Source organism: Vicugna pacos, chromosome 26 (genome assembly GCF_048564905.1).
Source record: "Vicugna pacos chromosome 26, VicPac4, whole genome shotgun sequence".
In the NCBI taxonomy this organism is placed as follows: domain Eukaryota; kingdom Metazoa; phylum Chordata; class Mammalia; order Artiodactyla; family Camelidae; genus Vicugna; species Vicugna pacos.
In genome coordinates this window covers 3,018,777-3,046,165 of record NC_133012.1, presented here as the reverse complement: position 1 = coordinate 3,046,165, position 27,389 = coordinate 3,018,777, and the positions used below count along the sequence as shown (strand labels likewise).

The window sequence follows — 27,389 nt, the reverse complement described above, 5'->3', positions numbered from 1 at the left end:
TTGGTCCTTGCAGTGCCTTGACTTGGACGAGGATGCTGGTCAGTGGTCTGTGGTCTGTAAACCACGTGGGCCCCATTCCAGACCCACCAAACCAAAATGCCTTGGGGAAAGCATCCTGGAATTCGTGTTTCTCAAAAGCTCCCAGAATGACTGGGAAGCGCAGGTATGTGTGGGAAATGCTGGTGTGTGTCAGTTGAGAGATGGTTTCTTTCTGCTCAAACCCTCCTTCCCGAAGCGAACACCAGGGATCGGAGGTGGGCGCTTCCAGCTCGAGACAGAGTCATGGCATCAATTCATCTCTTAAGTTCTCCAGGCTGAGTCTGAGACCCCTTCCTTGGGAGCTGTGCGTGGGTGCGTGGAGCTGTTGAACCAACAACCCACTGCCTTCTAGTGCTCATTTTTGGATTAAGGCAGGCTGTTTTTAATTTTATTTTTTAATCTAAAATTTAAGGAACAAATAACACCTGAAGCTTACATCCTTTGGACCTGGAGATCATCATTCTAAGTGAAGTCAGCCAGAAAGAGAAAGAAAAATACCGTATGATATCACTCATATGTGGAATTAAAAAAAAAAAAGACACAAATGAACATATTTACAAAACAGAAATAGACTCACAGACATAGAAAACAATCTTATAGTTACCAGACGGGAAAGGGGGTGGGAATGGATAAATTGGGAGTTCGAGATTTGCAGATACTAACTACTATGTATAAAACAGATAAGCAAGTTTCTACTGTGTAGCACAGGGAACTCTATTCAATATCTTGTAGTAACCGCTAATGAAAAAGACTATGAAAAGGAATATATGTATGTAAGTGTATGACTGAAACATTATGCTGTACACCAGAAATTGTCACAATATTGTAAACTGACTAGACTTTAATTTAAAAACCTAGTTAAAGCATACATCCTTTAAAAGGGGGCCTGCCGGCATCAGACTGCAGTGGGATCTACAGTCCAGCAGGGGGCGCCCAAACCCCGCACCGCCCCTTGCGCGTCGCCCAGTCTCTGGTCCTGGTGTCTACTCCGCAGGACCCAGGGTTGGACGGCAAAGCTTCCCAGGAGCCCTTGCCTGTCATTCTTTTCATCTCAGGAGAGAATTTGACACTTATTTAAACGCCATGATTTTCAGATCGCTACAGATAATGAGAAATGTTACTACAGGGAAGATGTCATATCTCTGCAAAGAAGAAAATGGGTTAAGACTGCCCCTCCCAGGGTCTTGGATTTAATAAGTTTTAAGCCAAATTAAAGAATGACTTTAAATTAACTTATTAAAATTAATTTAAATTAGCTTATTTAAATCAGTTTTAAATTAAATTAGGAATGATCTCTAGGGTGAAATTTTAGCCATCAAAGGAAAGGCAGGCAGTGAGACTTTCAAGTTCAGACACTGAAACTCCAGACCTTTTGACTCCTATGAACACTAACACCCATTACTAACCTCTCCCACAAAACACCCTCCCGGTGGTAAGAAGATAGAATATTTGAAACTGGAGTGCTGCTTGCTAGACATGGGCAGTCAGGCTGCAGCGGAAGTGACTGAGGATGTAGAAGGGCCAGAGAAGAGGGCTGGTACATCCTTGATGCGTGACTGGGGAGGGGTGGGGCTGATGGGCCTTCGGAAGGCAGGCTGGGTGTTCTCGCCACTCTGGTTTCTCTGTCTGGTTAGTGTCAGTGGACGTTGCTCTGGCCCGATTCAGCCACCATTCATCTATCCATGGGACACGGGACAATGACATGTGACATGGACCTCAGTTTCCTCACCTGTAAAACGGCATTGGTGTAGAGGGGTTAACCATCACAGGTTAACATTTCACAGCAAAAAGACGGTTTCCTAAGACCTTTTTTTTTTCTGATCTAAACTTCTTGCTCTTTATTTTTCTCATAAAGCCTCCTTTCTAGACCCTAGGTCTCCTGACTCCCCCTAGATGAACATAACTTTCTTATAACACGTGTCCCTAGACAAAGACATTCTTACAGGTACCCAGAGACTCAGTGCTGTGTAGTTGTATTCTTTGTGATAAAGGCAATTCATTAATTATACACCTCAATGTGATTTATTTTTCTAACTAACTTTTTCTTGTAGAAATAAAATCATAAATAAGAAAGATATGTAACAGAGAAGAACAAATCTGAAATATACAGGAGAGCCCACCCTCAAGGCTCTGACCTTTAAGGGTATAACACTTTTCCATTCATATAGAGATAAAAAGTTGCAGGACACAGAATCACATTTGTGTTGTCCAGGGTTTGCAGGGACACCATGACTTGCCTCCATGGACAGCTACAAGAACAAAGGATTCTGACACCAAGAAGTTTGCAACAACCAACCACACACCCCCCCTTTCAGTATAAAAGGAGCCTGAATTCCGACTTGGGAAAGATGGTTCTTCAGGACACCAGACCCCCATCTTCTCGGCCTGCTGGCCTTCTGAATAAAGTCACTATTCCTTGACCCAACACCTCGTCTCTCAATTTATTGGCCTGTTGTGGGGTGACTTGGACACAGGAACAGACACATTTTGTCCCAATTCACAGCAATGGGGTCACTTTCATTGATTTTACCTCCTTCATGTGGGCCGAACATCCTAGCCTTTTGAAGTCTTTCCAAATTTTGATTCTGTCACGTACAGTGGGTGACATGGCTGCAGAGTTTAGTACTGGAAGGACCTTGGCTATCAAACTGACCCTCTTATTTTTGTGTTGTTTGCCCATCTGTTAAGCACATCGTCCATGCCGCTAAAGAAACACTCCAGAGATGGAAATGCAGCAGTGCCAGGCACAGGGGAGGCCACCAGGGGAAACTTCTCCAGGCTGGCTTGGTTTAGTAACCAGCACCCCTGTCTAGGGCGGCTCCGCCAGCCCTGAGGTTACTTAATAGTACTATGGGAACATGGATAATTGTCCTTTTCGTCTCCACAGAGGTCATGAAATAACTTCTCCAAATTCCTCCTGTTCTCAAAGTTGGTATCAAAACATCCTCCTTTTAATGGTGTCAAGTTTTCCCTTATAATCAGTTAACAGTTCGGCTGGAGGATGGGCTTGTGTACAAATTAGACAACAAGTGTGACTGCTTGTGTGCCTGTGTGTGTGCGCGCGCGCGAGCACGTGCGTGGTGCGTGTGCGTTCATGTGCGCATGTGTGGTGCGTCCATGTGTGATGTGCACACGCGCATGCGTGTGTGCGCGCGCGCTGAGTGCGCATATGTGCTGTGTGCGCATGCGTGGTGTGTGTGCGCCCATCGAGGCACGTGCAGCGAAGGGAAATAGACCAAACTCTTGATGGTGTTTAGATTAGGAAGATGGGTTGTAAGTCTTCTTAAAATTCACTATTAGAATTGTACTATTTTCACAATTTAAAAAATATGAATCGTAACTTCTTCAGTCTTAAAGGGAAAGCCCATCTGTTTCCCGTCACCTTAGTTTTGTTTTGTGCTCTCACGTCGCCTCTCCCGGAAGTGGTCTGGGCAGCTTTCCCGGCTCCCGGGAAGGAGCGGGCTCACCCCTCGCAGGGAGCACGCTTGGTCAGTGCTGGACGAGCAGCCGTTTTGCTCAGGCTGCAAAGGTATGCCCTGCCCACGAGAGAGATCTTCCGAGTATTCTGGATGGATGGACACCACCCGTCCGACCCCCCAGGCAGCTGCCCACCTGGTGTTTATAATTGGTTATAAGAACAGGTGAGGGACAGAACACAACTCGGCTCAGAACAGGACGATTTTTGTGAGATACGAATTTGTGTTTTGTTCTCTCTCTCTCTTTTTTTTTCTCTTCTACGTTTCCCAAGAAAGGAGTTAGGCTCCTTGTGTTTCCAGAGACCCAAGGCAGAAGCTGCTTAAAGACAGCCTCTTCCTGTTTGTCTGATGTCTGCTCACAGAAAGTCTCAACTCACTGAAGGGATTATTTGAGATTTCCAGAGTGGGATGGAGACAAGGTCAGTGTCTTTTCAGGGGGAAAGGGGTCAGTTTCAGGGGGAAATAGGCAAGATATTCCCAGAGACTGGCTGGTCCCTCCAGCAGCCGGGACCAGCGACCAAGGGATCCTATCACCCAGACTTCCAGGCAAAAGGTAGCCCAGCTGCCACGTCCGTAGGGACCACGTGGGCCGGCCACCAACCCTCTGCTGTGGTCAAGACGGACTGGAAGCTACAAGGCCTATTTGTGTTTTGGGGGTCACAAAAGCCCCAGTTCTTTTGCTGCCCTTAACAAGGGGCTGGAGCTCCCATAATGATGGAGACAGAATTTCTTGCCAGCTCAGTGGAACAGCAAGCTCCATTTTATTTGATTTATTGAAAATAAAGAAAGGTGATACTTCCTGCACCCCTGGGTTAGTGCCTGATTAATTCCTAAGACGGCTGTAAATTCACAGCGGGCCTGGGACACAATTCAGATGGATAGGAAATCAATGTCTAATTGTTTCCTTCCTCTTCCATTCAGGCAGCTCGTTGAAGCTTCCGCATGTGATGGGCACTGGAGATCCGTCCTCGTCCTCGGAGCCCGTGGTCCGGAAAAGGGAGAGCTGCGCAGTGTGAGGGGGTCTCTGAGGGAAGAGCGGTCAGGGGGCTGGGGGAGGGGGCGTGGTCCTGCCTCCCAGGCGGGGCTGTTTTGATTCCATGTTGGTTCCTGACTGAGCGCCACCTGCTGTTTGGAAGTTGCTGATGCCCTCGATGGGGGCTGAATGAGATCCTACTGGGAAATTTTAATTGGAGTAAATCAGTGTGGCTCAGGTGGATTGTCAGCGCCCCGGAGTGCGTTGCCCTTACTCTTGCCCCATCATCAGATTATTTGCATTTTTAAGGGCCCTCTGCGTGTGGACAGCACTGAACTAGACGAGAACCTGCCCCCACCGTGAACAAGGTGAACCCAAGAAAAGGGTGGCGATTTCAGCCTCCAAGTCCCGGGAGGAAAACAAGACGACTCTCTGACCATCTTTTCTCCTGTGGACCATCAGGTGGACCTGGTGGCTCGAGGCAACCACAGAGGATGCTTTGACCTTATAACACATGAGAACCACTGGATGAGGGCACTAAAGGACATATTTATTATTCATTTAAAAAAATGAGCTGCAATTGACATATAACAGGTTGGTTTCAGGACCACAACATATTCATTGTGTCTGTTGTGAAATGATCACCACAGTAAGTCTAATTAACACCCATCACCACACATGGTTACAAAATTTCTTTTCTTGTAATGAGAACTTTTAATGTCTACTACTTTAGCAACTTTCAAATATACAGCACAGTATTATTAACTATCATCACCATCCTGTACATTACATCCCCAGGATTTATTTTATAACTGGGAGTTTGGATCTTTTGACCCACTCATCTCTGTAATTCTTAAGCTCCATGTCAAAATGAAGAGACGATGGAGAAATACTATGTTGGAAAAACTTTTCACTTAGCTTCCCTGATGCATGTTTTCACATGTGGTTTTTCCCCTTCACACAGACCTCCAACTACGAGAAAAATAGCCCAGAGCATTCAGAAGTTGCTGGGCTCCATCTTCTCTCAGTGCCCTGCATCTCTTTGCGAGAGAGTGCATTAATAAGTCAGGAGTTAGGACCCAGAGATACTTCTCAGACTTACATGATCTGACAGCTGCCTGGAGATCAATGAGGCGTACTTTCAGAGACATTGCACTGATGTGAGACACTTAGGGCTGCTCCCCTCCAGGTGTCCGCTCGCTCTGGGCTGTACTTTGGACTTTGAAGCACTGCATTTTCTTCCCCAAGCCCTCCTTTCTGATGGAAATACCCTGAGGTTAAAGAGGAAGGAATTATCTTTCCAATGCGGACATCATGAAGCTGACAGACTTTATCCTGGTGCTCAGTGCCCTGGGGGTCACCCCCTCAGGTAAGCTCAACCTTAAGTGAATTAAACCTTGATCATTGTTGGTGCTGATAACGTTAGAATTACAAAATTTAATGTGTAGGTATCTTTAGGATAACCTGTAAAATGTGGCTCTGGTGAGTAATTCTATGACATCTGTATATTGCTAAAGAAATCATGTCTATGAATTCCATGATGTTTATTCTTTTCTCATTTATTATGTTATTCCTTTTGAATCATCATGAGCTCAGTAGGAAGATAGAAAAGCAGGAGAAATATTACCAAATGCACTTAATGGTACTCAAAGAACTGTTAAAATATTTGGCACAGAAATGGACTATATCAGCATTTTAATATTATATCTGTGTGTAGCTGCTCAATTGTCCAATATAGCATGGAGATACAAAATACTTTAGTAAATTGGTGTATGTAGGTAATTAGAAAAAGAAGAGAAGAGGGAGAAAAAAAAGAAAATCACTGGAAAGTGGAGGAGAAAGTGGTCTTTGTCACCTGTTAGTTTTCTGGGTTTTGAAATTATTTCCCTTTTCATTTAACTTACGAAAGGAGAGCACTTCCCGCTACACCAGAAACTATATCCAGCCAGGAGCCATCTGGCGAGAAGTGGTGTTCCATTAGCAATTTGTATTTATGTGTCAACAGTATTTTTTTTTTTGCCACATTTGTTTATTGAAATTTTCAGATGGAGGCACTGAGATAGATTTGCCCAAGTCCTGAAATAAATCCTGGATTTGAAAGTTGTCAGACTAGAGGGCACACACAGAAATCCTGACACCTGGGACTCAAAAACAAACAGAGTCGTCTCTAAGTGCAAAGAGCATCAAACTTGCTTTGGTCTCAGCAAACGTCTTACCTGCAGTTTTGCCAACAGTAAAAATCATAATCAATTGCTGTGTGTTTCAGTGTGCAGTTAATATCCAGTGTTTTGCTGCCTTAATTTACTAGAGCATCCTATTTACTATGAAAGAATTGACTCTTAGAGGGGAGGGTCTAGCTCAGTGGTAGAATGCATGCTTAGCATGCTTAAAGTCCTGAGTTCAATCCCCAGTCCCTCCATTAAAATAAATAAATAAACAGACCCAATCCCACCCCCAAATCTAAAATAAATAAATCAACTAATTTTTTAAAACAGAAAGCATTGATTCTTGCCATTCTTTCTGCAGGGAAGCCATCTCCCTCGTGAGCAAGATTAGTTAGCGTAGCCCCTCATGGTTCACGCAGGCATCCTCCTCTGCACAGTCATGGTGACATAAGAGAACTGGAATTGGAGGACAGCCTGGTCCTCGTTTTCCTGTGCAGGCTTTAGTTTGGGGATGCAGACTGAGCTGTGTACATCTGTCACAGATCTATAATAAATCTGCTTAATAATCCGTAGTAGCTCCCAAATTTGTTACTTCCAGATCCTTTAGCATCTATGTCTATTTTTAGATCTGTACCACCTTTCCTTACATTCTTTAACTTTACTGCTCAAACAGTAAAATAGTCTCTTTTTGTTACACAAAACTACCTTTTTTCAACTTACAAGGCACAACCCCTCATTTCTGTATTTCTGACTTTGGCGGATGGATCACTGCCTATGGCCACGTGGCTTCTCTCGTGTTACTAATCCACCCTTTGCATGTGTGTGTGTCTGCTCCCAGAATTCATCTCCCCATCCCTCTCACCACATGATGACGTGTGTTAGTCATTCAGTAATTATTTATCAAGAATCTATCATACCTGGGGGTGCAAGGGTATAGCTCAGTGGTAGAACACATGCCTTGCATGCACAAGGTCCTGGATTCAATCCTCAGTACCTCCATTAAACATGAATAAATCAATAAACCTAATTACCTCTCCCCCCACCAAAAAAAAAATCTACCATATCCTACGAATAGTTCCAGCATGCGGGATGTGAAGTTGTTCTAAGAAACATTCATGCTAGCGAGACTCCATGAAATACTTATTATTTGATTCCACTCTGAGCGCTAGCTCAGTGCGTTGACAGAAAAAGCTATCATATTTGTGGTCTGATATTTTTGGACGAGATGGTGATAATGGAAGGCAAACCCAAAATATACCAAAAGGGGGTCAAATCAAAAATACACCTCTCCCAACCATACTTGCTGAGGTTTGAAATTCTTCAATTATTTCCTTCCTCTCTCACCTAAGGGTAAACAATGGTGTTGTTTTTCCAGAAAACCATAAATAATCATGGGAAGTTTCATCTGTTATGTTTTGTAATTGATATATAGTTGATTTATAATAGTACATAAGTTATAGGTTTACAATACAGTGATTCACAATTTTTAAAGGTTATACTCCATTTATAGTCACTATAAAATATTGGTGGTATTCCCTATGTGGTACAATATATCCTTGTGGCTTATTTTGTACATCGTAATTTGTCCCCTGTAATCCCCTCCCCTGATATGACCCCTCTCTTCCCCCCACTGGTAACTACTAGTTTGTTCTCTAGATCTGCTTCTTTTTTGTTATAGTCACTAGTTTGTTGATTTTTTAAATCATCTATTAAATTTTGTAACACCTACACAAGGGGCTGGATTGTGTGGGAGGGACTTCAGATCCTGTTGTTACCGAGTCCAAACCCGTTCTGCTCACAGCACGACAGGCCAATAAATAGGGAGACTTTATTCTGAAAGCTGGCAGACTAGGAAGATGGGGGAAGGAATGTCCTAAACAACCGTTTTCCCCAAGTCAGCATTCAGGCTCCTTTTACTAAAAAAGGGAGGGGGTGTGGTTGGTTGTTGCAAACTTCTTGGTGTCGGAATCCTTTGTTCTCACAGCTGTCCACGTAGGTCAGGTCACGATGTTCCTGTAAACCTCCAACAAGAGGAGTATAATTCTCTGTTCTGCAACTTTTTATCTCTGTATGAATGGAAAGTGTTACACCCTTAAAGGTCAGAGCCTGGAGAGTGGGCTCTCCTGTATATTTCAGGCTCTAGGCAACATCTTTTTACAAAAGGTGCAGAACCTGCATGTCTGAGCCCAGGAAACAGGGCTAAAGGAACAGATCTAAGGTGGAGTCAGATTTGTTCTTCCCTACTACAGTGTAACCTCTGTGACCCCTTCAGAGGAAGACAATGCAAGCAAGGACAGGGCACGGGGAGGAAGGGAGCGTGGGGCTCTCTAGGGCAAGAACCTTCCCAGGGCAGAAATGTGCTGGCATGTCCTGGAAAGCGCAGCCGGGCTGAGGCACTGGGGACGAGGGAGTGAGGGCAGAGAGCCAAAGGGTAGTGCCTACAGGGGACCTGGGAGACCATGGTAAGATCTGGGTGTGTTTTTTCTACGTCTGATAGGAAGCCATTGGGAGAGTTTGAGAGGAAAACTGACATAATCCTCTTCTGCCTGGGAGAGATGGTCTGGCTGCTGGGTGGGAAATGGACTGTGAAAGGGGCAAGAGTGAAGCTATTAGGAAGCAGCACACGAATCCCAGCGGGAGATGATGGAGTTTGAGGTGGGGCGGCACCCGCAGAGCTGCTGGGAAGCCATCAGGGCTGCAGTGTACTTTGGAGGAAGCTGAGCCCGGACGTGGGGCAGGGAATCTTGACGTTCAGCTTGAGCAAGCGAAACCTCTTCCCTCAGAAGGCTTCGGGGAATTTCAGTTGCCTGTCCTCGCGCCCCCACTGCCCGCGTGTCCAGGAAGGTTTTAGGTCCTGTACTGAGTGCTGCCCTGGCAGCCCCTCCCCCGCTTGCTAAGAATAGACAGTTGATCAAAGTTGGGAATGGTTAGCTTTTTGAGCAAACAAGCACAAATGTAAGGTTACATCTCGACCACTCCCGTGCATCTTCTTGAGATTTCTGGAACGGAAGAGAAGGCGGGGCAGCCGGAGCACTGTTATCCACACCCTGCTCACCCCAGGAGAAGCATTACGAATGCATTTCGAATGACAACTCCCTTGGTTAAGTGACTTTCTCATGCGCATGCGTGGAGTGTGTGCTATTTTTGCTTTTTTCCCCCACAGAGAATCTCTGGGGTTTTTTTTGGGTAAACTTGGGGGGTGTCCTGCACGTGACCACCGCCCATCAGGTGCGTCTCTCAGCGGGCGTGGGAGGCGGAGGGAAAATTTTCTATGGTAAAGCATATGGGGCAGAATGAGCGGCTGTGGGATTTACTAGGGTGCTGGGCAAATGAAGAGAGGCTATGTTTAATAAAACAACAAAGAAAATTAACTAACAATCTATGTTTCAATGGGATAGCATAGCACTGAAAAGAAGCAAAACTGGTCTCTAGACAGCATTCCTAAACCACTCCTTCGACTTGAGGGTTGAAGCTTGAAATCAGGGTGTTTCTTAAGCTTTCGCACATTTAGGGGCAGAGGTGAGTTGTTGTTATGACCTGGTTGTTGGCCGGGAAAGGTCTGAAAGGGAAGACTTCCACCGGAAGAAGGGGAGAGAACAGCACAGGGCGCATGCAGGTGTTCCGGCAACAGGTGCTGAATGCATGGAAAACAGGTTCGCTCCATAAACAGAAAAAAGATGAGCTCCTACTGGGGGCAGGCACTGTACTGGGTGCTGGATAAGGGTCACCAGATACAACGGAGACGGTGCCTGCCCTCATGGAACTCGAGGGGAGGACCCACAAGGACAAAAATAGGAGAAACTGTGACAAGCACGTAAAGGGGCCACCTGGGCCCAGTGGGGACAGCAGCTCACAGGCAGAGACCACATCTGTCAGCTGGCGAGTTGTGAGGTTCAGGGTAAGGGGTGGCCGTAGATGATCCTTTTGGGGTCCAGGTGCTGATACCGCGGTGAGAAAGTCCTGTGAGACAGTAAAGCTCTGGGTGAAGCATAGAGTCTACTTTTATTTATGTATTTTTCTTCCGGTTTTACGGGGATGTAGTTGACAGGCAGCTCTGTGTACGTTTCAGGTGCACAGCAGAATGATTTGACTTATGTGCATCGTGAAACAATTCCTACAATAAGCTTAGCAAACATCCACCATCAAGTAGACACAACCTTTAAAGAAACAGAAAGGAGCCTGCTCTTAGCTGTGCGTTTGGGGAGGGAGCTGAGTGGGTCAGCCTCAGCACTGCCTCTGCTGTATGGGGCTGTTCAGAAATACACGAAGGTCCGGCTGTGGGTTGTGGACCCCGAGATCCTGTCTCCCCAGTTAATTCCGGTCCCCTGTGTCTTAACAGCCGCCGCAGGATTCAGGTCACTCGTGGAGCAAGAAGACGCGCTCCTCAGACATTTATTCCAAGGTTACCAGAAATGGGTTCGCCCCGTCTTACATGCTAATGACACCATAAAAGTCTATTTTGGATTGAAAATATCTCAGCTCGTAGATGTGGTGAGTAATCCTCGGCCCTAAGCGAAAAAGAACTGCATTCCTTTACTCATTCTCGGGGCTATGATTTTATTTTGCTTTCTTTGCCCATGTCTGCCATTTCAGTTTCAAAAATAACTTACTGAGAGAGGAAATCTGCCCCAAGAAGCTAGTGAAATGACTCAAGGAAAGAATGGGAATGTCATTTTCGTTGCAACACGGTTGGCAGGGAACATCTAGCTGGGGTTGGGGTGGGAGGGTGGCTGCGTCACCCCAGGCGGGTTTGCTGGAACAGCCAAGGTGAGCCCCAGAGGGAGGAGTGGGGCTGAGCCCTGGGCTGCCTCAGTGTCATGGGCTGAGCATCCAGGCTGAGCGTGGGCTGGCAAGGGTGCCGGCGGGGAGAGAGGGCAGGTGGTGACCGTGCAGGAGTGAGTCCCTGGGTGAACCCATCCTCTCCTGAATCCCCTTGGGACCTTGTACCTTTCCCGACACACCTGTGCCTTAACATGCTCCTCCAGTTTTTCTATCGGGCTCACACTTCTGCCACAGATATGTCCCTGGGGAAATCAATGAACTTTAACACCCCAAATTCTGCAAAGCCGTCCTGCTCTGGTCCCCAGAGCCCCAGAATAATCCTCCACTGCCCACATCCCCCACCCCACCACAAGCATACACACTCCACCCCAGCTGGCTCAATGCCCAGAATTCCTTTTAGAAAATCATGCAAAGCCATCTCTGATTTAGCTAATATTTTGTTCTACCTCGCACCCTTACCGTGCCTTTTGGGTTATGCAATTGTATATAAATATCACTACAATGAACTGAGACTTGCTTTAATTATTTTTCATTTTAAGCAAAATATGCATAATATTTTAAGTTCCACTGCCATTTCACTGTTCTTAAGTTGAGAATCTTTTTCACTTTGGACCCCTCCAACGTAAGACTCAGAGAAATCTCTTTGAGCAAAAAAAAAAAAAAAGAAAGAAAAGAAAGAAAGAAAGAAATCTAACACACAGTTTCACTTAATTTGAATTTACATCTTTTAATGACCATTTTCTTAGGATGAAAAGAATCAGCTGATGACAACGAACGTGTGGCTCAAACAGGTAACTGTCAGTCCAAGGACTGCACCTCTCCCCTAATTAATTATTTTAAAGAGCTTATTGCTCTTTATTTTTCACTTTGGGAGTGTTTGGGGATGGATCTATCCTTTTTCATTCTTTTTAGCATGAGTCAGGGGCCGTCTGGAAGTTGGCAGGCACATCTTGCTGTGTCTTGTTGCTCCCAGGGGGGGTCTTTCCTTAGGTGGGTGGGAGGGTGGCTCTGACACAGAGTTCAGGGTACTGGTCCCTGGGCTACTTGGAGAAACGGGGGGGGAAAGGCTCCAGGGTGCAGCCCTCCCCCATTTAAGCTGCTGCAACTGGATAAGAACATCAGTGACATTAAATTCTCCCTCCTCCTCCCCACTCCCCCATCTTCCGTGAGATGAGTCTCCCCCTGGTAGTTTCCCCCTGGAAAGTGAGACTAGGGACTGACAGGGACCGCCCGGCATCAATTTCACAACACGGTGAAACCCAAGTCAAAAGGATAAATCCACATTTTCCTGATCTGACAACAAATACACACGAATGGTTTGGGGCTCCCTGCTTAGATAACCGCTCTTAGCGTGGCCATCACCTGTTTCTTGTTCAGAGCTGCCCTTCCAGAGTTGCCAGGAAATAATTACCCTTGAAAACCCAAGTTTGCATATGTTATGTAAAGAAGAAAATATTGGCGCTTCCTTGACGGGAGGTGAGAAGGTTGGTTAAATTGCATACTTTTTGTCTTTGTTAGCGATTCCTTGGGTTTTGTTTTTGTCTTCATCTCTCTAGTTTCTTTTTATTTACTTACTACCATTAGCGCTTTACGCAGATCTCAGCTTCAGAGTAGCTAATAGCAATATGAAGATTAATTGAGCGCCTCGTTAGTGCCAGGCACTCTGCCAGATGCTGGACATACAGAATGCAAAAGTCAGCCTTCCCTTCAAGGAGTGGACGTGGTGTTAGTTGTGTGAAAAATAACGACTGTAATATGATAAACACTGGAAGGAAAGGTAGTGTCATTACATTAACGATAATGCGACAGGGAGAAATCCGGGAAGGCTTCCAAGGGGAGGAGACATTTAAACTGGTCTCACAGGATCAGTAGAAGTTCGGCAAACCAGAAAGTTGGAGGAGTTGTGACCCATGTGAACAGTGTTCCTAATAACATGACTTCCCAAAGTTCTCACACCAGGAAACTCTGTCTAGTCACCCCTGTTTACCGCAGTCGAAATAAAGACAAAGATGACCAAACTTGCCTCTTTTCTCGTTTCCCTCCCAGACACTGGAAATTGCTCCCTAGTTGATTTCCACAGACAGAATAAAATGCTGCCTGCTTGGAACAAAAGCGTGGTCCCTGGAAGTACACAAAGCTGAGAGGCTTGGGCCTTTTTTTTTTTTTTAACCCAATTCCTCTGCCTTCTCTTCTATTTCCTTACTTCTCCTCTGATATATTCAGACATTTCTCTTCTGTCCTCTCAACCACAGTCCTTTACAAGCACCAGTTTAGCGACAGCCTGAGAAAGTCCTCTACGTGGAGCTATTTTTATGTTATTGATCTTATTTTGCAAACCGGTTTATCTGCCTCCTTCATACTTCCAGAGAGTAATCAAAACCCTGCAAATCATAAATAGATTATTAACACTGACTCTCTAAAACACCATGAGAAAGTACTCACTCCCTGGCCGCTCAGATTCCGCTTTGTCGTAGTCAAGGTTGGGAGAACTGCCATCACAGGCCCCCGAAAGGTGACAGAAGATGAAACCATCCTTTCTTTAATGACAGGAGGGCTGGCCCTTTTTTCTAAATGTTATGTGCATATTCACTTTGACGACCATGTCAAGTGTACTCCTGATCACCTAGTGTGTGCAGGGGACGTTGTGAGGCACTGGGCCTGGCACTGCTGGGTGCAGATTCCAAGGAGCCCATGAGACTCTGAGAGGCTGGGCTTCCCTGGAGCTGAGAGCAGGTGACTGTCCTATCCCCACGGTGACCCCGAGGGAAGGGAAGCTTCTTGAACGTTGCACAGGCCAACATCTTAGACTAATGTTTTTTCTGCAACAGCTGGTTCCTATTTTAGAGCAATAAAAAGTTCTAAACATGATGAAGGCCTCACTGGATAGATCTCTGGAGCTGGTTTTTGAGAAGAAAACTAAGAAACTGGTGTGCTTCTTAACAAAGCTGCTAAGGACAGGACAGCCTTGCCATAAAGGTCTGAGCGATCTCCCCAAAGCCTAGTTCTCTTCCACAACCTGCAACGGCACGTCTACATCCAAGAAGTTATCTCAGACTTTACTCACCATCTTATTTTCCTTCCTTTTCTACAGCCTCACTCTGACCTTGGCAGAGGAGGCCAGTGTGGTCTCCTGATTCAAATGGACCCTGAGTAAGAAGCAGAATGAATTAGGAATCCAAAGTCTTGCTATGTAAACTCGGGCAAGTCACTTTGCCTCTCTGACCGTCAGTCTCTTCTTCTGTGAAATAGAGGCAATGCCTATCTCTCAGTGTCGCTGGAGGGTTAACAAGATCACGTGTGTGAATGTGACTTGGATGCGATCTGCCATGCAGTAGGGGCCCCATAAATGTCATTTCCTGGTGCCACCTTTGTAGGCAACTCATGGATGTAATGGACATATAAGACATAGGATATGTCATGTTGCTGTGTTTAAGATTAGAGTGAATCAACATTAATTTCGTTTTAAGAATTTCACGCCTGACTTTAAGATAACTGAAGATCCCAGTGATGTCCCAGAGGTTGCCACTGAAGGCACCAGCAAGGAATATTTGTTCCTTACTGTCTTTTGGTCTTGACATTGAACTAAGAATAATGAGAAGAATTTATTTACCATTTAAAAGTCATGATTTATAATAAAAACAAAAAAGTCTTATGATTTAGGTTTAAGTGAAATTTGGATCTGGATTGTGGTAACAGCTTGACAGTTATGAGTAATATTTCGGCTAATCTATGTAAGAAAAGATCGTTTTAAGGGGCTATATTTGATATGGATTTGACATTGCACTTTTCCAAATGAAGAAACCTAGATTTGAGGTATTTTTCCCATTTTTCCCCTCAGTCCCAGATTAACTTTGGTATTTGACCCTGACCTACCCAGAGCTCCCCTGCTTCCAGCAATAACAAACTCTTAGCCCCGGCCGTGCTGCAAAGCAGGGCTGGTGTTTGTGCAAGGCTTTGGGAATCTTAGCCAGGACACGCTCCGTGAACACTGGATATTGTGTCTAATCTCTTGCTTTAAGAAGGCAGAAACAGAAGGTTACTCTCCAAATGCCCCCCGGGTTTTCAGAGAGAGCAGGGAAGTGGCCAGAAAGTCTCCTCCTTAAAGAGCAAGACGGAGGATTTGGGCTCTGAATCCTCGCCCGGACACAGCTGACCCTACATGAGCAGTGATCCCGGGGGGGGGGGGGGGCTCAGCCAGCATCACAGTGGACCACAGCCTGCTGGAAATTTGGTGAGCCCCTCTGATGGGCACACTGGGCAGGGCATCTTTGATTCCCCAGATGTGGCTACGGAAGGACACCAAGATTGTGAGGAATGTCTGTCTCAGCCACACAAAGGAACACAGCTGATAAAGGACAGTCCGGGGGTGGGACTGTAACTCACTGCCCTCTCTCTCTGTCCTGGGTACCCCAAAGTAAGCACGTTGACCACAAGTGCCACCTGCCTCCTTTTCCTTTACTGGTCAGGAACGCTCCCTGAATCCACTGGAGATCTCTTTATATCCTCCTCGTGGATTCAGACGTGTCCCTCATTCATCCAACCACTCCTGTCTGTTGTTCATCCTGGAACAGCACCCACGGCAGACCTCCTTCTCCACCCCACCCTCTGGTCCTTCTTACCCTCCACATCTCAGCTACGGCGTCCGCCCAACAGAACCTCCTTCCCCGTCCACTCGCTGTCCGGTACCTTTACACCCAAACCCTGCCCTTTGGGGCAGCGACCACCAGGTGCGATGCTTGTTTGTCAGTTAGCTTACATGTTGATTGTCTGAAGCAGCCCCAGGCTAGGGGGACAAGGCAGCCCACTGGGTGCTGGGACAAGCCTTGCATATTTGTAGAATGAATTAATTCCCTGTAAAAAAAAATTTTTTTTAGGTTTTTTTTGTTTTATTAATTTATTTTATTATAATTAATTTCTTTAGGGCGGCGGTAATTAGGTTTATTTTTTTTTTGTTTATTTTTTTGTAATGGAGGGGCTGGGGATCGAACCCAGGACCTTGTGCATGCTAAGCACGCATTCTATCATTGAGCAATACCCTCCCCCTCTTCCCTGAAAGTTTGAGCCTCTTAAACCCCTGCCTCTGTGCTGTCTCTGGCCACAGCCATTCATCCTGCTGCTGGACGTCCGGTATGTGAGACAGATCTTTCTGATTGAACGACCTCTCACCCTGAGACTTGGCCCGCTTCCCGGAGAACAGTCTGCACCACCGGTGTGGGTTTGCTGGGATCTGCACCCAGAATCTGAGCTCTGTGCCTTCCTCCTTGGCAGTGGAGCTGTGCTCAGGGAAAGACTGGACAGCTGTGCCTATAGCAGAGAGAAGGCTGGGTCCAAGAAGCAGGCGATTTTGTTTCCAGCGATCTTTACATTCCAAACAGAGGAACTTGGGGGTTGGACTCACTCGCAGCACTCGCCAGCGGCTGTCTCTTTACACAGAGTCTAAAAGCCCAGCTCCGGCCAGTCTGCCGAGCATCGGCTGTGTGCCTGCGGCTGGCTCCCTACTCCAGATCTACTCGGATCCTCCCCCGAACCAGCTGAGAGCTTTTTAGCTGCCAGTGATGGAAAACCCAACCCCAATGGGCACAAGTCAAAATGGAACTCATTGGCTTTCACAGTCTGAACTGTCCAGGGACAAGGTCGGCTCTCCGTGCGGCTTCAGGCAGGGGCTCCAGCAATCTTCCCAGGGCCTGGGGTTCGCCCTGGGTGTCCCTGGGCTCCGCATCCTTTGGGCGACTCTGTTCTCATCCAGGCCCTCATGTGCTGGGAGCAGGGGGGCTACATCCGCCCCAGCACCACGAGCTTCCTATATTCCAAATCAGCAGGAACAAGAAGGGCCACCTCTTTTGAGTGGTCCCTGAAGTCTCATGGCATCTCACAGACTCCAGGCTGGAAGGAAGAGTCAGGTCCGCCCACTGCCAGGGATGACAGTGGAGTTGGTGGTCCAAGAGGAAATGGGGTTCCTTACCAGAGAGGACGGGGAACCTGGTGGCAGGCAGCACGTGTCTGCTTCATGTCCTAACCCAATCTTCTCCTGACCTGCCCCTTCCCTCACAGCCTTGCATTTGTGGAAGGCAACTGAAGGCTCTACTACCACTGGTCATCTTCATCCCATAATTCTTCTCCCATTGTTTGTCCCTGAACTTGGATGCAGGGTAACATGCTTGTTTGTATAATGCCCCACCTTTTAATGTAGAATGGGGAGAGGAAGGAGTGTAGGATATGGCTTTAGATGCACCTTGGCTTAAATATCGTTGCCACCCCTAAGCGACACCCCTCCAGGGGGCGCCCTTTACACCACAGTCAGCGTGAATGGCCCCTCCTGGAGCTGTGATTGCAGGGCCCACCCAGTCATAGGCAGCAGCCTTGAATCCTGCTTTCTTTGCTGACTAGTTGTGTGGCCTTGGACAAAGTGCTTGAACTCTTTGAGCCACAGTTGCCTCATACAACGTTAATAGTAGGCAAGTTGCAGATGATTGAAAAAATTGGCTTTATTTATTTATTTATTTATTTATTTTTGCTATAAATTTCATAAATTTTTTGACATTTTTTATTGATTTATAATCATTTTACAATGTTGTGTCAAATTCCAGTGTTCAGCACAATTTTTCAGTCATACATGGACATACACACACTCATTGTCACATTTTTTTCTCTGTGAGCTACCATAACATTTTGTGTATATTTCCCTGTGCTATACAGTATGATCTTATTTATCTATTCTACAAGCTTTATTTATTTTTTGTTTGTTTTTATTTATTTTTGGGGGGGAGATAATTAGGTTTGTTTATTGATTGATTGATTGATTGATTGATGGAGGGACTGGGGGTTGAACCCAGCTAAGCACACACTCTACCACTGAGCTATACCCTCCCCCTGAAAAAAAAAATGGCTTTAATAAAAGTAAAGCACTTAGGCCAGTCTTAGAATGTCATCAGAGAAGTTTTATTTTTTGATGGTTATTTTATTATTTTTATTTTATTATCAGCATGACTGTCATTGATAACAAAAACAGTTTTTAAAGTATGCCACACTTTTCTTTAAATAATTGTGCAAACCTTCCCCAAAGCTGAGGTGAAAAGCATCTGACACTGCTAAACATAGGGGTTGTTTTCCTTTCTTGTAATTAGCCCAGACTTGTATCAGATATTTAGTGAATTATTAAATTCCTACAAACCAAATGCTCCTATAACCCCTACAAACAAGATTCAAAAAAATGCTTCAGTAGCAAAAGCACAAGGGCACATGCCACCGACTTCATTGCCTTTATCTTTTCTCAAAGAAACCTCAGTTGTATTTTGGTCTGAATTCAAACAACATCAGGAAAACTGTCAGAGAAACACCTTCCTTGCCAATGCATCCTCATTCTCTGTAAATCAAAGGTCTAACTATTTTTTCTTATCTAAGAACAAAAATTATAAAACTGCAAAAAGGAAAAGAAAGAAAGAAAAACCGTACATCATGACCGTGTGGGGTGGATCCCAGGAATGCAAGGCTGGTTCAATATGTGAAACTCAATCACTAGAATTCATTATATTAAAAGATTAAAGGAGAATAGTCTTTAATCATATAATTAAATGATCATGAGTTTTAAAAAACTCAGCAAACTAAAAATAGAAAGAATCTTCCCTAATCAAATAAAGGACATTTACAAAAACCAACAGTTAACATAACAGTTATTGATGAATAGCTAAATGCTTTCCACCCAAGATCAGGAAAAAGGCAAGAACACCTACTCTTATTTAATGTCATATTGGAGGTTTTAGTCAGTGAATTAAGGCAAGGAGAAGCAATAAAAAGCATTCCAATCTAAAAGAAAGAACCAAAACTTTCTATCTGCAAATGACATAATTGTCTATGTTGAAAACCTATTAAAAATCTCCTAAAACTAAATAAGCTAAATGAGGTCACAGGATACAAGGTCAATATACAAAAGTCAGCTGTGTATTTACTTTCTAGCAATGAGCAATTGGATTTTTAGAAAATTTCCAAGTACCATTTACAATACCATCCAAATAAAAAAAACCCATAAAGTAGGTATAAGTCTAACTAAATATGCGTGGGGTCTGTAAGCTGACAATTACAAAACACTGATTAAAAAACAACAAAGAAGACCTAAATAAATGAACAGAGAAATGATATTCCCAGGTCAGAAAACTCAGTATTGTGATCTCAGTTCTCCCCAAACCAATCTATAGATTCAAATCAATCACAATTAAAATTTCAGCAGGATTGTTTTGCAGGCAGCAACAAATGGGTGCAAAAATTTATATGGAAAGTAAAGGAACTACAGTAGCCAGAATAACTTGGAAAGGGAGAACACAGTTGGAGGACTCACTTTATGTGACTTCAGAACTTATTGGAAAGCAGTAGTAATCAAGACAGTGTGGTGCTGGAGAAAAGAGAGACCCACAAATGAAGGAAACAAAACAAAGAGCCCATTAATAGGCTGTCACACATAGATGGTCAATTGACTTTTAACAAACGTGAGAACGTAATTCAATGGAGAATGTTTAGTCTTTTCCATAGAAGGCGCTGAGCGATTGGACATCAATATGAAATAAAACCCTCAACTCTTATCATCCCCGTAATCAAAAATTAACTCAAAATTGATCTTAGATCTAAGTGTAAAACCTAAGAGAAAAAAAAAAGAATGTTTATGGTGGCTTTCTTTATAATCATTAAAAACAGGAAAGAATCTTAATATTTTTACCTGGTGAATGGATTAAAAAAAAATTGTGGTCTATTCATATCGTGGTGTCCTCACTACTAAAAACGAACAAACTACTAATATAACATAGAAGAATTAAAAATGCATAATGATAAGTAAAAGAAGTCAGGATGGAAAGGCTATCGACTGTGTGATTCCATTATATGACATTCTGGAAAAGGCAAAATTACAGGATCGGAAAATAGATCGGTGATTGCCAGGAACCGGGGATGAGGGAGGGGCTGAACACAAACGGGCAGCACGAGGAAAACTTGGGGGGCAGCAGAGCTGTTCTGGTGTCTTAATGATGTTACTGATTATCCAACTGTTGGCCTACATTTGTAGGCCAACAGAATGAACTTTATTGCAAGTAAAATTTCTAAACGTAAAAGTGAAAACAAACGAAAAATGCTGCTCTGAGTTCCCATCAACATTTCTGAGATTCAGACTTGCTGCTAATGGTGGAAGTCTCCTTAGCGGGAGACAGATTATTCATATGAAGGAAATTATATTTGCTTTTCAAAATGGGAAGAGGAAGAGGAAGGAAGGGAGAAGCTTGTAAGTTCCAAGTAAACATGGTAAATACTTCGTTAGTTGGGGCTGGCTTCTTCAACTGTCAGTCTTCATGTGTATGGTTTTCCATAAGTAGTCATGCAATTTTTTTAATCCTTTACATTGTAGCTTTTTAAAGACCCCTATCTTATAAAATTTGTTTTTCAAGGATCAAGCCTCACAAATATTGTCTAAGGGAGACAATGTTTCATCTGGAGTGTATACGTCCATCTTTTTCCAGGCATCATGCATATTTCAACATTTTACCATCTAATGAGTCATCCATCTGCTGTCTCCTGATTTTTTAATGACAACATTGGCATCACTGGGCTCTAGGAAGCCTCACACTGGGCTACCCTCCTAACTTTCTGAAATGTCACTTAATATTATCCCAGATCATTACTCAACTGTCCACGTGACGGACAGTGGAATGGAGGAATTTAATTTTCAGGTCAGATTTCATAAGATCTTTTTAAGAAAGTCCACTTCTGCTGTAATTGGGTCATCCATACATCATCCTCTTGACCTGCATAATCCAATCAATTAATAGTCAAGTTTGTTCATCTGGATCCATCAGCCTCTGGAAAACATGCCAAATGATTTCATTCTATTACGAGGAAAAACTATGTAAGCCTCTGGAGACTAACAACATTAGGAATAGAATTTAAAACAGTCATTGGGGCTCACAAAATCAATTCAGATTAGAATGTAAAAGGAAATTCTTGGAAAACATTTTTTCATTGAATAAAAGTTATAATGTCTTCAAGGGTGGTCTGGAGGTACTGGATGTTTCATATGAACCTACTGGGTGGACATTTGTCTAAGACGCTTGGTTGACAGAATCATTTGTACCCATTATCATGAGATTACAACATCACTAGACCAACTCTCTTGGAAGAAACTGAGTTAGATCTATCTTTGCTTTTTGGGGGTTTCTTAAGAGACAGCAGGCTTAAAAAATAGACCATGGTCTATGATCAGTGGCGTTTGTTGCCAAACCTCTTCATTGTGAGGGAGATGAGGCAATTTTGGAAGTCCCAGACTGGACAGGTGTGAGGGCCTGGGCACCATCAAAGACCAGGTTGACTCCAGCTTTATCTTGAACTGCCCTGAGCCTTAGATAGGATGATACAGCCTAAAATGGATGAATTTCCCTTCTAAAATAAAATATATTATTAGTAAATTAATGCAAACTTGAGGATTCCTACCACCTTGAATTTTCAGAATAAAATTCTAGTATATTAATTTCATGCAGGAATGGACAGACCACAAATTACGCTGGGATCCGGATGAATACGGTGGAATCCGTTCCATTAAAGTCCCATCCGAGTCCCTCTGGCTTCCTGACATAGTTCTCTTTGAAAAGTAAGTATCACCCAAGAAAAGGACACTGGTCAGATTTTGGGGTAGAAATAGAATAGCCTGATTTGGACAAAACAGTTAAGAGAAAGGTACAACTTTAACAAGAGAATTGTTCCTTTGGGAAATATTGTTTGATGCTGGAGTAAGAAAGTCATGAAATACAAATAGAACGGGGGTGGGGTGGGGTGGAAATAGGTAATAAGTGTTGAACTAAATAACCGTTAAGCCAACCGCTTTTCCGCAGCGCCGATGGACGGTTCGAAGGCTCGCTCATGACTAAAGCCATAGTGAGGTCCAACGGGACGGTGGTGTGGACGCCCCCCGCCAGTTACAAGAGCTCCTGCACCATGGACGTCACCTTCTTCCCATTCGACAGGCAGAACTGCTCCATGAAGTTCGGATCCTGGACTTACGACGGGACCCTGGTGGAGCTCGTCCTGGTGGACGAGAACGTGGACCGAAAGGACTTCTTTGACAACGGCGAGTGGGAAATACTAACCGCCAAGGGGACGCAGGGGAGCAGGAGGGACGGCGCGGGCTGGTACCCGTTCGTCGCCTACTCCTTCGTGCTGCGCCGTCTGCCCCTGTTCTACACGCTCTTCCTGATCGTCCCCTGCCTGGGGCTGTCCTTTCTCACCGTGCTGGTCTTCTACTTGCCCTCCGATGAGGGAGAGAAGCTCTCCTTGTCCACGTCCGTCTTGGTTTCCCTGACAGTCTTCCTCCTGGTGATCGAGGAGATCATCCCGTCCTCCTCCAAGGTCATCCCGCTCATCGGGGAGTACCTGCTGTTCATCATGATTTTCGTCACCCTGTCCATCATCGTCACCGTGTTTGTCATTAACGTCCACCACCGGTCGTCCTCCACCTACCACCCCATGGCCCCCTGGGTGAAGAGGCTGTTTCTGCAAAAACTCCCCACCTTACTTTGCATGAAGGACCACGTGGATCGCTATTCTTTCCCAGATAAAGATGAAGGTAAACCAGTGAGTGGGAAAGTCCGAGATAAAACGAAACAGAAGCAGGTGAGCGATGGAGAAAAGGTCCTGGTTGCTTTCCTGGAAAAGGCTGCGGATTCCATCAGGTACATTTCCAGCCACGTGAAGAAGGAGCACTTCATCAGCCAGGTGAGTGAGCCGCGGGTGTGCTGCCCCCCGGCTGAGCAAGGAGTCCCATTGTGACATCTGTTTACAACACGTGCTGCCGTTTAAAATGTGACTTTTTTTTCTTCACTCTCTGCCTTACACACATAAAACTTCAAAACAAGCCCTGACACAAAATAGGGACTTCAGTATGGATTTTTAGGAAGAAGTTTACAAAAACAGAATGAGCAAAAGAGAAGCAACTGTAGACGAACCACTATTCGTGATCATTAGAGGTCATTCTACTTAAAATAATTCAGGGTGGGGAGGGTGTAGCTCAGTTACTTAAGATGCATGAATGAGGTCCTGGGTTCAATCTTCAGTACCTCCATCTCAAAATAAACAAACAAACCTAATTACCTTCCCCCCTAAATAAATAAATAAAATTGTACAAAAAATAAATGTTCTTTAAAAATTAAAAAATAATATAAAATGAAATAATTCAGCTCTAGGTTTTACATTGGGTATTCTGCTCTGTGGTCATTTCACTCTCATTTATCCTGGGATGATGGCTATTTCTATTCATAGTGTTTAGAAATAAGAGAAGAGAAAGAATCAACCTGAAATTAACAGAGAAACACGGTGTTACAGCAGATATTTCAGTGAGGAGAGAGGGTGCAGCGATGTTGTTCACAGGTGGATTGTTGAAATGTGGCCAGAGTGTGGATTTCAGACTCAGAACAGTCCTGGACGCAGATGCTACCCATTTTCCATACGACTCTAGACAAGCTCCATACCCTGAGCGTCAGTTTTTGGAAGCCTCCCTTGAAGGGTTGTCGTGAGGGATCAGTGACATCAAACACAAAGCACGCACTATACACCCAGTGCATGTGGTCCCAGCCTCGTGAGCTGTACTGTAAACCATCAATAAATGTTAACTTCCATCTTTCTTTTCCTCATCTCCTCTCTCTCCTCAAAATGGTCCTTCCTCAGTAGAAGGAAAATATTCTTTGACATGTAAATCACCAGCATAAAAACTGGTCTGTTGCTTAAAACAAATTTAATATTTAGAGCAATTTATAGCACTCAGTTATTTTACCCTAAAATCAGCAATGGTACCAAGAGGCTGATCCTATCAACAAACTTGTGAAAAAAATGTTTTTTTCAGAAATATCCTCTCCATTGTATCTAGATACTGCCTAGCATCTTCTCTCTTATAATTTGTCACGTTTTTCATCCACTGCACCTCTTTTTTTAAAGCACTAGAAAAAAATGACTGTCACCCAGAGAACAAACAGTTCAGCTATTCTTAAGGAGTTTTTGTTGGTTTTTTCTTTACATTAGTTTAGAAATTCTAATACAAATATTTAAATAGCTTTCTTAGGAATTACCAAAATAACACCTTATCAGCATAGGGAATTTGGAAACTACAAAAAGTTTAAGATGATTAAATAATAATCTCCCACTTGGGGCTGACACTTCTCACGTTTTAATCTATCGTCTTGGTGTTTTTCCCCAAGGTTTTATTTCTAAGCCTCTATGTGCACAGAATACATTTAAGTTCTACACAAGAATCTATGTTCCTTCTAGAAAGGCAGGTGGAGTGTGACTGATCACAAAAATTCTTAATTTACAAATTTGCGATTCATTTCATATGTAATATTAAGAAGCATCATAGTAAGAGATGCTGGGTTTTTTATTTGAGTAAAAATCAGGCTTTTCCCATTTTAACCAGTAACATTTACAGATGCATAAATGATTCTATTGTGTCTATTTTATGTCCTCAGTATTGATGAAAGTGTTTCCGTAAACCTGACTTACAGTGAGGTCACGGGAAGCAGGTGTTGATGGGGATGTATTTATTTGATGCATTTGAAAACTGCCAGGCTGTACATCTACATATTACTCTTTTTAAGTCCCTTGAAATGAATTCAGAACACTTGCCCAGCATCCTGAACAGAAGGCTTCTTTTTCCCTTTTGCAGGTGGTACAAGACTGGAAGTTCGCTGCCCAAGTCCTTGATCGCATCTTCCTGTGGCTTTTCCTGATCGTGTCTGTCACAGGCTCTGTTCTGATCTTCACCCCCGCTTTGAAAATGTGGCTGCAAAGTCACTACTAGGAATCTAAAAGGCACACAGAAAGATATAGTGGCACCTTAGCACTGACATCCGGCTCGCGTGTACAGACAACATCCGAACACACGTGCCTACTGGAGAGTCCCCAGTGTGGACTGTGTCTTGTGTCGTCCTCAGGGATCCTGAACCTGGTGCATCCGCCCAGATCATCGGTAGGTGCCGTGAAAGCGGGTTGGGTTTAAATAAAGCAGACCCTCCTGAGACCCCCTACCTTGGCTTCCACCGACATTCAGGGAGGAGTCATGGGTCCAAGCCTGAGGTCACAGGCCAGGACATGCCAGGACCACTGTGGTGACCCACCAAGAATTCCAGGAGGTTGTGTGGGCAGACCTGGGTCTCCCACATCTACTGGTGTCCTTGGTGGCTTTGCCTGGTGGCAGGCTGACCAAGTGTGCTGTGCTTCCACAGCGATGCGGGTGAGCCATCTGGGGGTGGGGGGTGACCTGGTGCAAGGGCACCTGGCACACACACTTGTCATTATGCGGCTTCCAGGACGACTGGTGACTCAGGTCCCCCCACAGATGGTGATGGGTGAAGTCGATCTGACTTGAACATGGTCCACCCCAAAGGGGTTCCTCATGGCTCATACCTGGCATGATAAAGGTTTTCAGATGGCGAAACTGGAACCTACTGTCAATTGTGACTTGCTTTAAGGTCACAGCAAAATAACTTACAGTAGAAACAACGTCATTTGCTACTGGAAGTGTGGTCATTAATACCCAGTATCTTTTCCTAGAAAATTGAAATGCTGAACGTTCTCTGACAGTGGTTTTTATGTCCCCTCATCTGATCTAATCCATTTTGGCTGTACCCCTTAGGTGTTTACATTCTGTTTTTTCCTCCTCCCCATACCCCCTTCTCCCCTCCACCTTCTGTCCTCCCCTCTTGCCCCCCAACTTCTCCCCTCCCCCACTCCTCCCCTCCCCCACCCCGTCCCTCCCCTCCCCCTCTTCTTCCCCCTCCTCCTCCCCCCTCCTCCCCCTCTTTCTCTTCCTTCTTGTTCTTCTTTTTCTGGGAACATTTAAGTCCTACTCTCTTAGCAAATTTCAGTCACACACTGCAGTGTTATCCACTGTAGTCACCATGTTTGCCACTAGACCCTCTGACATTCATCTTATAACCCAAACATAGCCCCTTTTACCAACCCCATCCCAGTGGCAACCACTTCTATACTCTCTGTTTCTACAAGTTTGACTTTCTCTTTTTTAGATTCAACGTATAAGTGAGATCATGCAGTATTTGTCTTTCTCCGTCTGACTTATTTCACTTAAATGTCCTCCGGGTTCATCACGTTGTCGAAGACGACAGGATTTCCTTCTTTTTTGTGGTTGAATTCTGTTCCATTGCGTATATATCACCTTTTCTTTATCCAGTCATCTGTCGACAGACACTTTGATTGTTCCCATGTCTTAGAGTTTGTAAATAATGCTGCAGTGGACGTGGAGAAACAGATTTCTCTTTGAGAGAATTTTTTCGTTTCCTTTGGCTATATGCCTGGAATTGAAATTGCTGGATCATGTGGTCGTTCTATTTTTCATTTCTTCTGGAACCTCCATGCTGTTTTCCAGAGTGGCTGCACCGATTTGCTTCCCACCAGCAGTGCACAAGGGTTCCCTTTTCGCCACATCCTCACCAGCACTTGTTACCTCTCGTCTTCTTTCTGATAACCACTCTAACAGGCATGAGGTGATACCCGTTGTGGTTTTGATTTGCATCTCCCTGATGCTGAGCACCTTTCCACCCACCTGCTGGCCATCTGATCGTCTTCTTTGGAAACAGCATCTTCCCAGGACCTTTGTCCATTTTTGAATCGGGTCCTTTGGTTCTTTGCCATTCTGTTTTATGAATTCCTTGCATATTATAAATATAAACCTCTTATGGAATATATGGTTTGCAGATATTTTCTCCCAGTCAATAGGCTGCCTTTTCACTTCACTGATGGTTTCCTTTGCTGTGCAGTAGTCTTTTTAGTTTGTGTATTGTACTTTGTTTTTTTGTTTGTTTGTTTGTTTGTTTGTTTGTTTACTGCCTTTGCTTTTGGTGTCAAATCCAAAAAAAAAATCATCACCAAGACATTTTCCATTCTGTGTCCGTGTGTCTCCCTGCCCTTTGGGGGCACGTC

At 44.4% G+C, this 27,389-nt stretch overlaps 1 protein-coding gene across 1 annotated transcript; it reads left to right on the top strand.

Annotated features, from left to right (window-relative positions):
- The first annotated feature begins 3,249 nt into the window (after positions 1-3,249).
- Positions 3,250-25,477, top strand: CHRNB3 (cholinergic receptor nicotinic beta 3 subunit). The gene is made up of 9 exons (XM_031691567.2): positions 3,250-3,312; positions 3,792-3,934; positions 4,437-4,527; positions 4,798-5,857; positions 10,993-11,144; positions 12,182-12,226; positions 21,947-22,056; positions 22,298-23,177; positions 25,117-25,477. The coding sequence occupies exons 4-9, from the start codon at positions 5,803-5,805 to the stop codon at positions 25,249-25,251; spliced, it is 1,377 nt and encodes a 458-aa protein (XP_031547427.1). The 5' UTR covers positions 3,250-3,312; positions 3,792-3,934; positions 4,437-4,527; positions 4,798-5,802; the 3' UTR covers positions 25,252-25,477.
- Positions 25,478-27,389: the final 1,912 nt, after the last annotated feature.

What these genes read in the sequence shown, in the direction of transcription:
- CHRNB3 (XM_031691567.2), top strand. Translation starts at nt 5,803, where the DNA reads ATGAAGCTGACAGACTTTATCCTGGTGCTCAGTGCCCTGGGGGTCACC. An exon ending in CCTGGGGGTCACCCCCTCAG is followed by an intron (nt 5,858 to 10,992) that starts GTAAGCTCAACC and finishes GTGTCTTAACAG; the next exon opens with CCGCCGCAGGATTCAGGTCA. An exon ending in CGAACGTGTGGCTCAAACAG is followed by an intron (nt 12,227 to 21,946) that starts GTAACTGTCAGT and finishes AATTTCATGCAG; the next exon opens with GAATGGACAGACCACAAATT.